We start from the raw sequence: 14,571 nt of genomic DNA on the forward strand, positions 1-14,571 counted from the left end.
AGCATACCAAAAAGGTTAAAAAATTAGTAAACTAACATTTACTTTTTCTGCACTGTGCGTGGGGAAAACATGAGGAGAAGGAACTTTGCCTTCAAGTTGTTTACTACTAACAATGACAAGGCCTTGTAATTAACTAATAGTTAACAGTCAGTCCCAGCTGTTACTCACCAGCTATGTTATCTTGGGCGTGTTTCAAAATCTCTCTAAGCCTCAGTTTCCTCATCTCTAAAATGGAATAAAATCATACTTCAGAAGGTTGCTGCCAGGATTAAATGATAAAATAGGGAAGAATCTGTTCCAGGCCTGGCCCATGGTAAGGGATCATAAGTATTTGTCATCATCCATCTTATACTGCAAGGCAAAGGTAGGTGGAAAGTGCTATGGGTCCTTGAGCAGATATGTACAGGCTTCTTAGAGGAGACAGAGTATATGTGTATGTTTGGGGCTGGTACCAGGTGGGAGTTGTGTGGAAGCCAAGATGGAAGGTGGATTAGTAGAAAGAAAGGCCAGAGATGGAAGACCTTTGTGAGACTGCTCCAGAAGTCCAAGGGATGTAAAGAGGCTGGTACTGGTAGCTGTTCCCAGACTATGATGTCAGGATCACTGGGAAGCAGGTTCCTGGGCCTACCCCAAAGTTCTGATTCAGCTGGTCTATGAAGGTCCAGAAAACAGGTGAGCAAATTTTGGGGGTTGGGGAGGTGGGCAAATGTCTGCTACGTAGGAAAGAGAGCAAGTCACAAGCTCATTCATTGGGTTTCAAGCCTGACTGGGCTGGCACCAGCTAGGTAGGACTTCTGGGAGAAGGTGCTTTATCTAGGCCTTGAAGGAGGAAGCATTTTGATCAGGGGAGATGGGAGAGGGCCTTGTAAGTAAAGGAGACAGTATGAGACAACATTTGTAATCAGATGTTTCCCAGGCCAATCTGGGTGCTGGGAAGAAAGGCTATGATGCCTCTGGATGGCCTTGAATGCCACACTGAATGGAGTTTGGAGTTTATTTACGCCAAAGGTTAGAGATGTCTAGAAGGTTTGGGGTATTAGCTGCCATTACTATTTGGGGGCAGTGCTGAAGAAGGGTATGCAAGGTGGAGCAAGGGAAATGACTATGAGTCTCTTATTATCAAGCCCACTGAGGCCCAGAGCTCACATTTTATTTCTGACTGACCCATGTTGGCAAGGAATGGAAAAGCTGAGGGAAGGTTGAGGGAGGGTTGCGGAAGGGGCAAGGAGGGAAGCCCATCCACATTTTATGATCTCAGTGGAAAAGGCTGGTGTGAGTAGATTCTGCTGCCAGTGGAGCCACAGAGATGGGCTCCATGAGTCACTGCTCAGTCCTGCAAGCTCAGCCCACAGAGCCTGCTGTGGTCAGCCGCCCCAGGCTGGCTCCAGGCCCAGCCCCTCAATGTTCCCCACTAGGCCTCTGTCTGTCCCTGTTTCTCTACCATCTCTGTACCTTTGCTATCCAGGGTTGTGCATCCTGCAGCTCTCTGCTTCTTCTCTATTTCCCTTTCAGACTGAGCCTCTGAATGTCTCCATCTGTGATTGGTTTCCATGCAACTCACAGATGGGAGCCTCAGGAGGGCAGGGGCAATGTGACCAGTCTCAGATACCCCTAGACATTTGTTCTGTGCCAGGCCCAGTGCTGGATAATGAAAATACAGAAGAAGAGGACAACATACAGACTGCTTACAATGCACATTCTATGTGGAATGGGGAAACCAGGGGCTAGCCCTGCCTCTTTCTCAGCATGTCTTTATCCCCCTTACTGATTGCTATGCCCAGGGTGCCAGGGTCAGCTAGGGCCCGTGGCTTGGGCCTCTTCTTTGCCTCTGGCACTGGGAAGGTATGTGTGCCTGCCAGCAGGCCATCCCAGTTATTAGGGATCCTGAGGTGCTATTGGGTGGGAGTGGGCAGTAGAGGGAGAAAGGGGGAGCAGGAGGCAGTGACTCAGTGGGAGCGGCCTTGGAACAGAGCTAGGGAGGGAGCCAAAGTTGGACCCAATGTTCACTGAAGCTAGAGGAGGGAGGGCAAAGAGATCTGACTGGGGACTGTGGATAGAGCAGAACAACTCCAAGGCCAGCCCTGCTCCTTGCTTGGTATCTGCCTGGGAGTCTGAACTCTGGGTACTGAATGGGTGTGGGGAGGATTCTTTGTTTCCCACTGTGCCTGCTGCTGATGTCCAGGTTCATGAAGGAGGCATCTGCCTTAGGGCCAGGGAAGGCATTATGTTCACTGCCCTCTCCTCTCAGGGATCAAGGGCCTGGGTATGCTAACAGGGCCTGGTCATGCGGTGGGGTTTGCTGCCTTTTCTGGCCACACAGTTGACCTCCCAACAATCTTCACACAAATTTTGAGGAAACTGTCAGGCCAGGCCCACAAGCCCCAAAGGGACCCAAACCTCAGAGCTGGGAGAAATCTCAAGTGTCTTTCATCAGTTCAGTATTCCCTAAGGGTGTAATGAGGGGGTGGAACAGGGCATAAATGTAGCCCCAGAAAGCAGTATTTGACTTTTTGGGTCCTTCCTAGTCCTTCTGGAAATCCCAGGACAAAAGAGTAACTTTCTTGTTTCACAGGTGAGGCACAAAGAGAAGACAGTCCCTGGAGCTCCTCCCAAAGGTGAGTGGAGAAGCCAGGTCCAGGCTAGATCCAGGTCCAGGACCCCAACATCAGCACTAGCCTCCTTAGCTGGACTTTTTTGGGAAAGGGTTAAAAAGAGGTGCCAAGGAAGCAAGAGGGTGGAGGGTCTGTGGGCCTGATGCATTCTGGCAGGCCTGGGTCAGCTCCCACTCCAGAGGCTGCTCTGTCTTCTCCACCTTGCAGCCCAGACAGAGGGGTATTCCATCCTGTTGTAGGATACCACAACCTCTTTATCTCAATGACAAGTTTTTTGTTGTTCTTGTTTTTACGGTACTGAGGATGAAATTCAGGGCCTCCCACATGCCACGCAAGCCCTCCATCACGGAACTACACCGGGAGCCCACACACTCACTCTCTTGGTGTGTGGACCTGGGCACTTGAAGGCAGAAGGGGTCTTAGGTGGAGGGGCCCCACACTCCCAGCCTCCTTGAAGATATCTCTACTGGCTCCCAGTAGCTGCTGTGGGGTTAGGGAGTCTCTTCCTAGGAGCCTCTCGGAAACCCTAATTCACATTTGTGTTCTTTGGACCAGATTTGCTAGGGGAGCTGGGAAGGTCTTCCAGGACCCTGCTGGCTTGCAAGGCGGCGGCCCCTCCGCTACAACCAAGGGCTTCCCCCAGGCGCGAGCTGGGGCAGCCGACCTGCAAGCCTCCTCCCCAGCCCCCAGCAGGGCGCCGCTCACTCACGCTTCCGGCGTGTCGGCTGGCAGCGCGGTGGGCTCGGTGGAACGGCCGTTGGACGCTGTCGACTCGCGCACTGAGACGCCGGGGGCGGGGCGCTCAAGTCCGGGAGCGCCGTCAGACCCGTGGGTAAGGGGCGCTGTGCGGGCCCACGCCTCGGCGCTTTCCCGCCGCCCGGCTGTCTGCCGTCGGGACCTGCAGGGTGGGCTGTGGCTTCGTCCTCCGGCCCCCAGGGGGCGGCGCGGCGCTGCGTCTCCAGTGGCCCTACTTTCCATCCCCGCCGCCAGGAGGCGGCGCCATTGCACGCCGGGCGGCCAGGCTGTTCCCGCCGTCGAGGCTCAGGAGTGTTCGAAGACTCGGCTTCGCGGTTCCCTGCGGCACTCCCAGGAACGTGAGTGTAGGTGGCGGACGACTGAGTCGCGCGCCAGTCCCCCGAGTAGGGCTGGCGGGGAGCGTGAGCACGAGGCAGCCTCACGGGTAGTCCTGCAAAGCCTAGTGTGAGGCGAAGTCCGAGGGTGGAGTCGGGTGGGACCTACCAGGCAAAGGCTCATGGGAGCACGACTAGGGCCCTGGTCAGGAAGGAGATCCCTGACTTTCTTTCCCCTTCCCCAGGCCTTCAACTTTACGGTAGCAGCAGCACCTCCTGTGTCTGGGCACCTCCTTTGGCCTAGTGCGCTCTGCCTGGCGTTGCTCCTGGCATCTCCTTTGGCACCTCCTTTGACACCTCCTTTGGCCTATTGCGCTCTGCCTGCGTTGCTTGTGGAGTCCTGTGGGACCATCTTCAACACAGTTCCTGGATGAGCCTAGGCCTCTTTTCACACCGAGTCCTAGCCCCTGCCCACTTGCCCTGAGCAGGACCACCCTTAGTAGGGGGTGATGGAAAGGTCCCTGGAGGGTGGGGATGAGTCCCCAGACTCCCAGGGGCACGCCACCGACTGGAGGTTTGCTGTATGCAGTTTCAGGGATGCCTGGGAGGAGGAGGACTCTGCTTCCCAGAAGCAGATTAAGGACCCTAGTCCTCCACGACCACCTGCCCAGGGTGAAGGGCTTCTGGGCAGCCCCTTGTCCAGGGACCTACAATTACCTTCAGAACTACAGGCTATAGATGGATCGGGGGATGGCCAGAAGAGCACATTAGGAGGCTCCTCAGTCCAGTCAGAGGAGCCATTCCCCTCTGGAGTGGAGAGCCTCTTGTGCCCCATGTCCTCCCACCTCAGCCTGGCACAGGGTGAAAGTGACAACCCAAGGGGAGGTTTGGTAGGGGACCCAGGTTCAGGAGAGGCATTGCCGGCAGTCTTAGGCCCTGGGGGGTTGGACAGCAGCCCTGTGGATCTTGGAGACACTTTATCAGACACATCATCAAAACCGATGGTAACAGGTAAGGAAGGCTGAGCTAGGGAAGTCTGGGAAGGGAATGGGGATACCCAGAGGTGGGTATTAAAATTTGGGAAGGTCTCTGACCCTACTCAGGCTGAAGCCCTGATCTGTAGAGGGGGTCTTTAAGTAGGTGGCCCCATGGAGACCCAAGCCATTTCTCTTCCAAGACTCTAGGAGATCCAGCCTTCCCAAGTCTGCCGACTGCCTCCTGGCCCAAAACCTCACCTGGGAACTGCTGGCCAGTGGCATGGCTGCCTTGCCAGGTAGCTAAGAGGGCCTAGAGGCAGTGGAGGTGGGGTGGCCTAATTGGATGAATGTTCAGTGCCACCTCCCCAACAGGAACTCGTGATGTAGAAGGCCGAGCTGTGCTACTGCTGTATGCCCACAGCCCAGCCTGGCTTCACCCCAAGTGCAGCAGCCATGAACTCATCTGCCTCCTACTCTATTTGCGAGGCATCCCCAGGTTTGGGGGAGATGGTTGGGGGACTGGGCTTGAGCTAGGAGATGTCAGGACCTGGGAATCAGATACTAAATTGAAACACATCCCTTTAGGCCTGAAGTCCAGGCCCTGGGACTTACCATACTAGTTGATGCCCGGATTTGTTCCCCAAGCTCTTCCCTCTTGTGGGGGCTATGCCAACTACAAGTGAGTACAGAATTGCATCTCCCCTCCATTCCTATTGTGTAGAGCTGGGTACAGGGCTGAGCTCTGATTCCTTGCAGGAAGCAGCTCCGGGGTCAGTGCACCAGGTGCTGCTAATGGGAAAAATGCCTGAGGAGGTACCTTCAGGGCTTCAGGTACTGAGCCAGGTTGGCTGGAGGTTGGAGGTGGGGTCTTCTCCACCAGCTTAGGTCACAACACATTCTTCTCCTATAGCTGGAGCAGCTGCCCTCTCATCAGAGCCTGTTGACCCACATCCCTACTGCAGGGTTGCCTACTTCATTAGGAGGATGCCTGCCTTACTGCCACCAGACTTGGCTGGATTTCCGAATGGTCAGTGCTCTGGGTAGGTGGGTGGGTAGGGTTGTTTAGGTAACCTGAACCGGTGGAGGAATCTGTCCTGGGTTGGCTACAGTAGGACAAAGCTGGCTGCAGTGGCCTGAAATTCAGGAAACCTGGGATCAGCACTTCATTCTGGTTATTCTTGCTCCTGATAACAGCGACTGGAAGCCCTCCTGCAGAGCTGCCAGGCGGTTTGTGCCCTGCTCCAGGGGGCCATCAAGAATGTGAAGGCTGTACCTCAGCCTATGGATTTTGGGGTAGGTGTCCCCTCCTGATAACTCCCTGAATGTTCTGACTCCCTCCTCTCCCATGTCCACCACCACCTGTTGCCCTCAATCACAGGAAGTTGGTCGGGTGCTACAGCAGGCACAGGTCCTGATGCAGCAGGTGCTGGATTCACCACAGCTGGCATGGCTACAATGCCAGGGGAGCTTAGAACTAGCATGGCTGAAGCAGGAGGTCCGAGAGGTGACCCTGAGCCCAGACTACAGGTAAGTATGAGCCTAGCTTCCAGATCTTTCCCCAGCACAGCCCACCATATCCATGTCAAAGACTCAGGATTAGTGGGATTAAGGTCTCAGTACAAGGTAGAACGGAGAAAGGGGACCAGTAAGGTGCATGGTCTTACTGTGTACTCTGTACTAGGCCAGCGGTAGACAAGGCTAATGAACTATATGGCCGTGTAGATGGACTGCTGCATCAGCTGACCCTGCAGAGCAACCAGCGAGTGCAGGCACTAGAGCTGCTCCAAACACTGGAGACCCAGGAGGGCAGGCTGCACCAGGTGGGAACTTTTTGACCAAAGTGGACCCCACCCCTGGTCTTAAGTGTGAACCCAATGCACACAGTCCCCAGCTCTATACAAAAGCAGCTCTCCTTGCCTCTTCCTGCTTGTGCTTATCCAGATTGAAGTATGGCTACAGCAGGTTGGCTGGCCAGCACTGGAGGAGTCAGGGGAACCCTCACTGGACATGCTGCTTCAGTCTGTAGGCCCTTTCCGGGAGCTGGACCAGGTTGCCCAGGTATATTTAGTCACTTATTCACTTCTGTGGGTATAGGTTACTTTGCCAGTGACTAGAATTGCAGAAGTGAATGGAAATAAGTCAATCCCTTGCTCTCCTGGTATATACTGTCCATCAGAGTATGTCAGTTATAATCAAAAGTTTGCAGACAAATATGTGTGTGCAAAACTGAGACTAAAATTCTACTTGAGTATGTAACAAAGATCTGACCTCTCAGGGTTGTTGGGCAAACTTTCTTAGGGTGATTTTTGAGCTGAGAGCTGAAGGGTAAGTTGGGGTCAATCAGGCCAAAGAAGGTTGGGGATAGAGGAACTTTTAGGCTGGGAGAATATGATGTGCCTGAGGAGCCATAAGGCCAATGAGGTTGGAATCGAGCAGAAGAGGGAGAGTAGTATGAGATGAGGCTGGAAGACCGGTCATTGGCCAGATCCTGTCACAGTGATACGTTTAAGAAAGAAAGTATAATAAAACTGTATTCTAGGAAGAAGATCTAAGTTTCTAGGTAGTGATTTGGAGGATGGAAATGGAAAATACAATGAAGTGGCAATTCATGCTTTTGAGATGTCTAAGAGAGAATGATAATAAGACCCTTAGGCATTGTGTCTGAAGCTCAAATGAGAGGTCTGCCTGGAGAGGGTCACTTGGTGGGTGTAGTGTATGGTCACACCGTATTGTCTAGGGGACAGAGCGCACTATCTTCAGGAGCCTAGGTGAGAGAAAAGGAGAAGGAGGAAGAACCACTGATAAGCACAAGGAGAGTCAGGAGAGACGGAGGAATTGGAGTCCAGGAGAGAGAGGGCTGAATGTTGCTGAGAGCTGTATTTGGAAGGCTTGAGAGAGGGAAAGTGGATACTGGGAGTGGGTGGAGGAAAGGCCTTCTACCTCAGGAGAGATTTAAAGACATGTAAATGTCAGTGGAAATGATCTGGGTTCAGGACTGGACCATCAGATTTGGGCCAGCTGAGCCCATTCTTTTTGTCCAGGAGCAGGTCAGGAGAGGGGAGAAGTTTCTACAGCCACTGGCTGGCTGGGAGGCAGCTGAACTGGGTCCCCCTGGGGTGCGCTTTCTGACCCTGCGAGCCCAGCTGATAGAATTCTCTAGGGCTTTAGCCCAGCGGCGCCAGAGGCTGGCAGATGCTGAGAGACTGTTTCAGTTCTTCAAGCAGGTGGGTGAGAGGTCCTATCTCTGGCTTTATTCTCAGAGGAACCAAAAATGGCTGCTGCAGCTTTACCTCAGCCTGAGTGCCTTCTGTTCATCCTGTTTTCTGACCCTGAAATCCAACCACTTGGGACATGGTGTGGGGCTAGCCTTCTGAAAGGTGGATCAGTAGAGGAACAGAAAATTTGCTGGGGTTCCCCTTTCATGCCCATCTGGTCTTGGTGTTGCAGGCCTCAACATGGGCTGAGGATGGGCAGCGAGTACTGGCAGAGCTGGAGCAGGAGCACCCAGGGGTTGTGCTACAGCGGCTACAGCTGCACTGGACCCAGCACCCTGACTTGCCTCCTGCGCACTTCAGAAAAATGTGGGCTCTGGCCACAGGGCTGGGTTCAGAGCGCATCCGCCAGGAATGCCGCTGGGCCTGGGCACAGTGTCAGGATACCTGGTTGGCCCTAGACCAGAAGCTAGAGGCTGCACTGAAGCCACCACTGACAGGCAGCACAGCTAGCCTGCGTGTCAGCCAGGTTCCTGCAGTACCTGCTACTCCTCCCTTGAGGAAGGCCTACAGCTTTGATCAGAATCTGGGGCAGAGTCTCAAAGAGCCTGCCCACCACTTCCATCATGCTGCCATTGTCACTGCCTGCCACAAACCAGAGGCTGGAGGAGGTACCCGTCCCAGGTCATACTCTACTTTGCCTCTACCAGGCAAAGACCTCAAGAGCCCCAATAGGTACAGGCAGTGGGCAGGAGAGGGAGGGCAGCGGAGGGTAGATCCTTGGAGGACTCAAGGGTTCCTATTCATTCTTCCTGGTAGGCCACAGTTGGTGTTGGCAGAGATGGTGGCCACTGAGCGAGAGTATGTCCGGGCCCTTGACTACACCATGGAGAACTATTTCCCTGAGCTGGATCGCCCCGATGTGCCACAGGGTCTCCGTGGCCAGCGAGCTCACCTTTTTGGTAACCTGGAGAAGCTGCGGGACTTCCATTACCATTTCTTCTTGCGTGAGCTGGAGGCTTGCACCCAGCACCCACCCCGAGTAGCCTATGCCTTCCTACGCCACGTAAGCCCCACAGGCCATATGGCCCCAGCTGATTCTGTCACACTCCAAAGAGCTGTTAGGCTCCTTGCTAGGAATAGCTGTGAGTGAGACCCATAAGTTCTCTGCATCTCAGGGTGTTTTTGGTTCAGGAGGAGAACCTTACAAATGAAAAAGGTAATTCCAGATCATAGCTGGGATTGGGAGGAAAATAAACAGGACAAATGCATGTTACTATTGGGACAGGGTTCTCACTTTAGAGAGAGCAGTGAGATGTACCCTTTGAGCTGCAGATATTTGAGCTGAGGCCAGACAGGGAGAGTGTTCCACCCCAGGAAAGAGCAAGTGCAAGGGCTGTGGCAGGAAAGAGGCCTGGTCAGAATGAGCATAACTAAATGTAGTTAGCAAGAGAATGAGTTCAAGGTGAGGTGAGACCAGAGATATTCTTAGAGCTATGGGAGGGGCAGAGCTGAACATAGAGATTCAGTCTGAGGAAATGGGGTTTCTTCCCCACAGGGCCTGAAAAGCCCCTTCTGCATGGAACCTATTCCTACCAGATCATCCCTCATTCAAAGCAGGCTGTAGGGGAATGCCCACTGAGAGGTGTTGACATTTTAGTTCTCTTGAATTGAGAAAATGATTTATCTGGGGTGGGGGCAGCCTTTGGGAGCTGGGCTTCTTGTAACTGTGCTGAGTGGCATGTCCTTATAGAGGGTGCAGTTTGGGATGTATGCACTCTACAGCAAGAATAAACCTCGCTCTGATGCCCTGATGACCAGCTATGGTCACGCCTTCTTCAAGGTAGGAGACCCTGAAACTGGGAGGAGTAGGATAGAGGGTGGTGTACCTTGAAACCACTCAGTGGTCTCCCACCCACCTTGCAGGACAAGCAGCAAGCACTGGGAGATCATCTGGACTTGGCCTCCTACCTGCTAAAGCCCATCCAGCGCATGAGCAAGTATGCACTGCTACTGCAGGAGTTGGCACGGGCCTGTGGGGGACCTGCACAAGAGCTGAATGCCCTGCAGGAGGCCCAGAGCCTTGTACACTTCCAGCTACGACATGGCAATGACCTGCTAGCCATGGATGCCATCCAGGGCTGTGATGTGAGTCATCTTGGGCCATAATGTTCAGGTGCCCTGGGTATGGAAGGAGAGGTATGCCCTGGGCACCCACCAGGCCCTGATTTTGCAGGTTAACCTCAAGGAGCAGGGGCAGCTAGTGCGACAAGATGAGTTCACAGTGCGCACTGGGCGTCACAAGTCTCTTCGTCGTGTTTTCCTCTTTGAGGAATTGCTACTCTTCAGCAAACCTCGCCGTGGGCCTGCGGGTGTTGACACATTTACCTATAAGCGTTCCTTCAAGGTGGGCCCACCTGCCCCTGACCCCTGCCCCTGCCCCTTCCCCTTCCCCTGGCTTATGCCTCACCAAGCCCCCCACCCCTTGCTACACAGATGGCAGACCTTGGCCTCACTGAGTCCTGTGGGGATAGCAAACTGCGCTTTGAGATCTGGTTCCGTCGTCGCAAGGCCAGGGACACCTTTGTGCTACAGGCCTCTAGCTTGGCCACCAAGCAGGCCTGGACATCTGACATCTCCTGCCTGCTCTGGAGGCAGGCTGTCCATAACAAGGGTGGGTCTCTGCCCCTTAGTTCATTCCATGCTCCCCTCCCCAGAGTATGGGTACCTCAGGAGCCCAGGGAGGATCAAGGGACCTAGAAGTTTGGGAAGGGGAGGTAGCCCATCAGCAGCAACCAGTGTAAGGGAAACAACTTCAAAGTCACTGTCTGTGACTTTGGACACAGTATTAACCTTTGAGTGTCAAGGTTCTCTATTACAGGAATTATGATACCTGCCCCATTGGGAGGAGAGAATTTGGTACCAGAAAGACTCAGTGTACAGGATAGTTAATCCGTGGGATATGGGTGAAGAGGAAAAACTTATCAGATAGAGCCCAGTGGGGCCTCATTTGTGATTACTCTCTCAGAGATGCGTTTGGCTGAGATGGTGTCCATGGGTGTGGGGAACAAGGCCTTCCGGGACATCGCACCCAGTGAGGAAGCTATCAAAGACCGCAATGTCAACTGTGTCCTAAAGTGCCGAGGTAGCACACAGACTTTGGGGGTAGGGCTGATAAAAGCTGTGCAGAGAGCATTGTGGACTACTGTCAGCCCTGACTTCTGACCTGTCCCAACCTGATCCTCTCTTATGCAGAAGTTCGCTCTCGGGCTTCCATTGCTGTGGCCCCATTTGACTATGACAGCCTCTACCTGGGGTCCTCAAGCTCCCTTCCTGGAGACCCTGCCTCTTGCTCTGTTCTGGAGTCCCTCAACTTGCACCTGTACAGACAGCCGGCTCTTCTGGGTGTCCGCTGGCCCCTGTATCCTCCCAACTTCCCAGAGGAAGCAGCATTGGAAGCTGAGGCAGAACTGGGCAGCCAGCCCTCTTTGAGTATGTCTGGGGTTAACCAGAGGCAGGCTATGGTCTGGGCCTCTCCTGCTGACAACTCACCCAGTCTCCTTCCCTAGCTCCTGAGGACTCTGAAGTCTCATCCCAGTGCCCATCAGCCAGTGGCTCCAGTGGCTCTGACAGCAGCTGTGTGTCAGGGCAGGTCTTGGGCAGGGTCCTTGAGGACTTGTCCTATGTGAGTGGCATCTTGCCTTATTCCATCAGCCTCCCCAGCCCAGCTTTTCCTTCCTGGGGGTGGGTGGGCCATAACAATTCCCAAGGGACCCCTGGACCCAGAACCAGGGAAGCAGGCATTCATGCCTAGCCTGTCTCCACAGGTCTGACCTCAGTGGTGATAAGTGGATCTAGAAGCCAGTATCTCCAAGGAACATCACTTCTCTGGATCTTCTGGTGCCTGTTCCACCTCACTGATATCTGTGGCCACTGTCTACCCTGGAGCCTCTGGCTGCACAGCCTGGGAAAGAACCTTGATCCCAGGTTTCTGGCTCCATGTGTCCTTCTCCTGTCCCTACTCCCAACTTTAAGTTCAGAATAGGCTAGGGCAAGTATTTACATGCTCTAGGTTAGTGGGGTACCTTGTGGCTTTGGGCAGTGACTGGGCTGCACCCAGCCCTTGGGAGAAACATAGTGAAGCTGCTCACTGGCTTTAATGATGAGCTCCCCAAACACAGGAGCCAGCCCACCCCTAGTGGTCCCACCCTTGCCTGCCCTGGCTCCCCAGGCCCATCCTCTGCTTTTGGGCCAGTTTGGTTATTTTGATGTGATTCCTTTTGAATAGCTTTCAATTAGAGTTTGTTATTATCTCACAGGTCCTCTTAGTCCTTTGTCATTGAAGTCCTTTGTGTCTCAGAGAAGGAGTCTAGACCTTTGACTTGTGATCTACTGTTTTATTTGTTTAATTATAATTAAAGAATAGACTGATTTGGATGGGCACATGCATGGGGTAGAGGCTGCAGGGCAGCATCTCTGGGCACCCTAGCCCTCTTGTAAGTACTTGCTTAAGACAGAGTAAGAGACAGATCTAGACAGGCCTCTCTGGATGAGCAGGTCCACGCAGCGGCCATATTTTCTGGCAAAAGGCAGTGTAAGCTGCAAGGAAAGGCCTGTCTTACCCCTGATTGTCCAAGTGGGTGGATGGAGATAGGGACAGGGTAAGCCTCATTGTTGGGGTTTTGGGGAACTTTGATGCATTAGGGCATCTCACAGGGCTGTGGCTAGCTACCAGGCAAATGAGAAAAATTGAGGTCAGAAGTGTTTCCTACTTCTGAATTTTTTTTTTTTTAGTTGTAAATGCCTATATCCTTTATTTTTATGTGGTTCTGAGGATCAAACCCAGCACCTCGCATGTAGAAATCATTTTAAGGAATCATTCCTTTGTCCAACATTTATGGTAATGTTTTGGCTACAAGATAAAGTTGGAAAGGCCTAACTTCTGTGTGCACAAGCTTGGGTTTATGGGACATGCTTTTCCAAGTGTGGCTGGGGTTGTTGGAGAATAAACTATAAAAATCAATGTTCTGACTACTCTGGATCAGTTAATTTCACTTACTATTTCTCGAGACCAGAGGCCAGTCTTCTAGCTGCCTCTGATCTAGCCTTCTAGACAGTACTGTCTAGTAAGACAGTACCCATATGAGGCATCCACAGGGTTGCTGTTCCCAGTGTGGTACAGGTAGGCTCACCTCCACCCAGCTGTACAGGCGCTCCTGGGTGTGCCGATCATCCTTGAAGCCAGCGATGGCCAGCAAATCCACCACAAACTGCTTGGGGCTGATGTGCAGAGTCTGCCAGGAGAGCCCACAGTCAGGAAGACCCATGGGCAGCTCCTAATCCCTCAGTTAGTTACATGTGGGGCATGGGCTTCCTGGGCCTATAGGAGCCACAAGGGTCTGGGACAGGCACTCCACATCTACTTTGTGGCCAAGAGTAGGTCCAGATAAAACTGCCCTGCCTTCTTGCCTCTGCCCTGACTTCCCCTTACCACTTATTGAAGGGAAGCATGAAAGGACAGATGGAGAAGGTATAGCCTAACACACATACCCACAACCGGTTGGCAAGAGAGACCACCTTGGCCGTGATGGCTTTAGGATCCTTTTGCCTGATGGAATCCAGGATAATGTCCGTCAGGAATCGGTGACATTTCTGTGCATAAAACATCTCTTCCCAAGATAGAGAGAAACTAAGAAAAGTCACCTCTGTGGAGGAAGGAAAGAGTAGATATCATATCTCCCTACAGCCAGATAACCTTAGAGATAGCCAAGGGGACTGGGGAGAGGTATAGGGTTCCTAAGGAACACTTTCCCTCAAGTACCCTGGGTGGGGACTCAGGCATCTCCAAAGAAGTACAGGGCTAGGCATGGCTCCAAAGTCTCACCTCGGGGCTGGGGGCTGGCTGTGAGTGGTGTATGTCTGAGGTTATCCATCTGTGTGGTATAGATGATGCTGTCCTCAAAGAACATACAGGAACCATCACTACCCACGACAGGCGGGTGAGTCACTTTAAGGATGACCCCTGGGTTGTCTACCCCACCGGCATTAGGCAGAGGCTGCTCAGGTGCGGGGCTTTCTGTGAAAACAAGAAGGGCAAAGAAAAGCTCTCAAGCCTAAGAAGAGCCCTAAGCTAAGAGCCCAAGAAAGGAAAGGGGACCTCTGGTGACAGACCAGTAACCCCACTCTTCCAGAAGCCTCCAGCTTCTTAGAAATGGCACCCTTTCTTCTCTTCACTGCCCTGGCATCATTGCAAGCCAAATTTTGAATTTCAGAACTCCAAGGAACTCTCCAAATCCTTCTGTTGATGTAGCACTAGTATCAAATAGGGCCAATAACATAATCATTGAAGGACTGGGAATGTATAAAACTAAAATAAGAAGAGCTTTATGGGTGAGATTCTCATATGTGCCCACTCTGGAAGAGTGGATGTTTGTCTGCCTGAATATTGATAGATCAAATTAGGGCTCATAGGTAGAGTCCAACAAGGTCCTTCCAAGCAGGGCCTGAGTCACTAGAAGGTAAGGTGACAGTACTGTAGGAAGATCTTTTGAAGGAGCAAAGAAAACAGCCTGGCATGGCAGTTCTCAGCACACTTCCCTGGACCACCTCCCCACTACCAGCCACACATGAACTCTCTGCATCCTAGTCTCCATAGGCCCTCTTGTCTCCTGGACTTCTCCACCTGTGTGTTCCCTGGCAT

At 52.8% G+C, this 14,571-nt stretch overlaps 2 protein-coding genes across 2 annotated transcripts in view; one reads left to right on the forward strand and one right to left on the reverse strand.

The window, feature by feature from the left end:
• The first annotated feature begins 4,191 nt into the window (after positions 1 to 4,191).
• Positions 4,192 to 11,704, forward strand: Plekhg4 (pleckstrin homology and RhoGEF domain containing G4). The gene is made up of 21 exons (XM_026413289.2): positions 4,192 to 4,693; positions 4,860 to 4,955; positions 5,032 to 5,155; positions 5,245 to 5,338; positions 5,416 to 5,490; positions 5,570 to 5,686; positions 5,854 to 5,952; positions 6,038 to 6,186; positions 6,341 to 6,479; positions 6,601 to 6,717; positions 7,701 to 7,883; positions 8,107 to 8,606; positions 8,691 to 8,937; positions 9,625 to 9,714; positions 9,798 to 10,019; positions 10,108 to 10,278; positions 10,368 to 10,545; positions 10,900 to 11,016; positions 11,127 to 11,363; positions 11,441 to 11,556; positions 11,699 to 11,704. The coding sequence occupies exons 1-21, from the start codon at positions 4,192 to 4,194 to the stop codon at positions 11,702 to 11,704; spliced, it is 3,579 nt and encodes a 1,192-aa protein (XP_026269074.2).
• Positions 11,705 to 12,356: 652 nt separating this feature from the next.
• Kctd19 (potassium channel tetramerization domain containing 19) overlaps positions 12,357 to 14,571 on the reverse strand; it is a 30,053-nt gene continuing 27,838 nt past the window's right edge. Inside the window, exons 13-16 of the mRNA XM_026413293.2 lie at positions 13,756 to 13,947; positions 13,422 to 13,576; positions 13,064 to 13,165; positions 12,357 to 12,470 (exon numbers count right to left, since the gene is read on the reverse strand). Coding sequence (XP_026269078.2) covers positions 12,357 to 12,470; positions 13,064 to 13,165; positions 13,422 to 13,576; positions 13,756 to 13,947 — 563 coding nt within the window. The remainder of the gene's footprint in view (positions 12,471 to 13,063; positions 13,166 to 13,421; positions 13,577 to 13,755; positions 13,948 to 14,571) is intronic.

Source organism: Urocitellus parryii, chromosome 15 (assembly GCF_045843805.1).
Source record: "Urocitellus parryii isolate mUroPar1 chromosome 15, mUroPar1.hap1, whole genome shotgun sequence".
In the NCBI taxonomy this organism is placed as follows: Eukaryota; Metazoa; Chordata; class Mammalia; order Rodentia; family Sciuridae; genus Urocitellus; species Urocitellus parryii.

Bases quoted from the DNA above. Each gene is read 5' to 3' on its own strand.
- Plekhg4 (XM_026413289.2), top strand. From the start codon at position 4,192: ATGGAAAGGTCCCTGGAGGGTGGGGATGAGTCCCCAGACTCCCAGGGG. The intron at 10,546-10,899 runs GTGGGTCTCTGC...TTACTCTCTCAG, and splicing joins GCAGGCTGTCCATAACAAGG to AGATGCGTTTGGCTGAGATG. The intron at 11,364-11,440 runs GTATGTCTGGGG...CTCCTTCCCTAG, and splicing joins GGGCAGCCAGCCCTCTTTGA to CTCCTGAGGACTCTGAAGTC.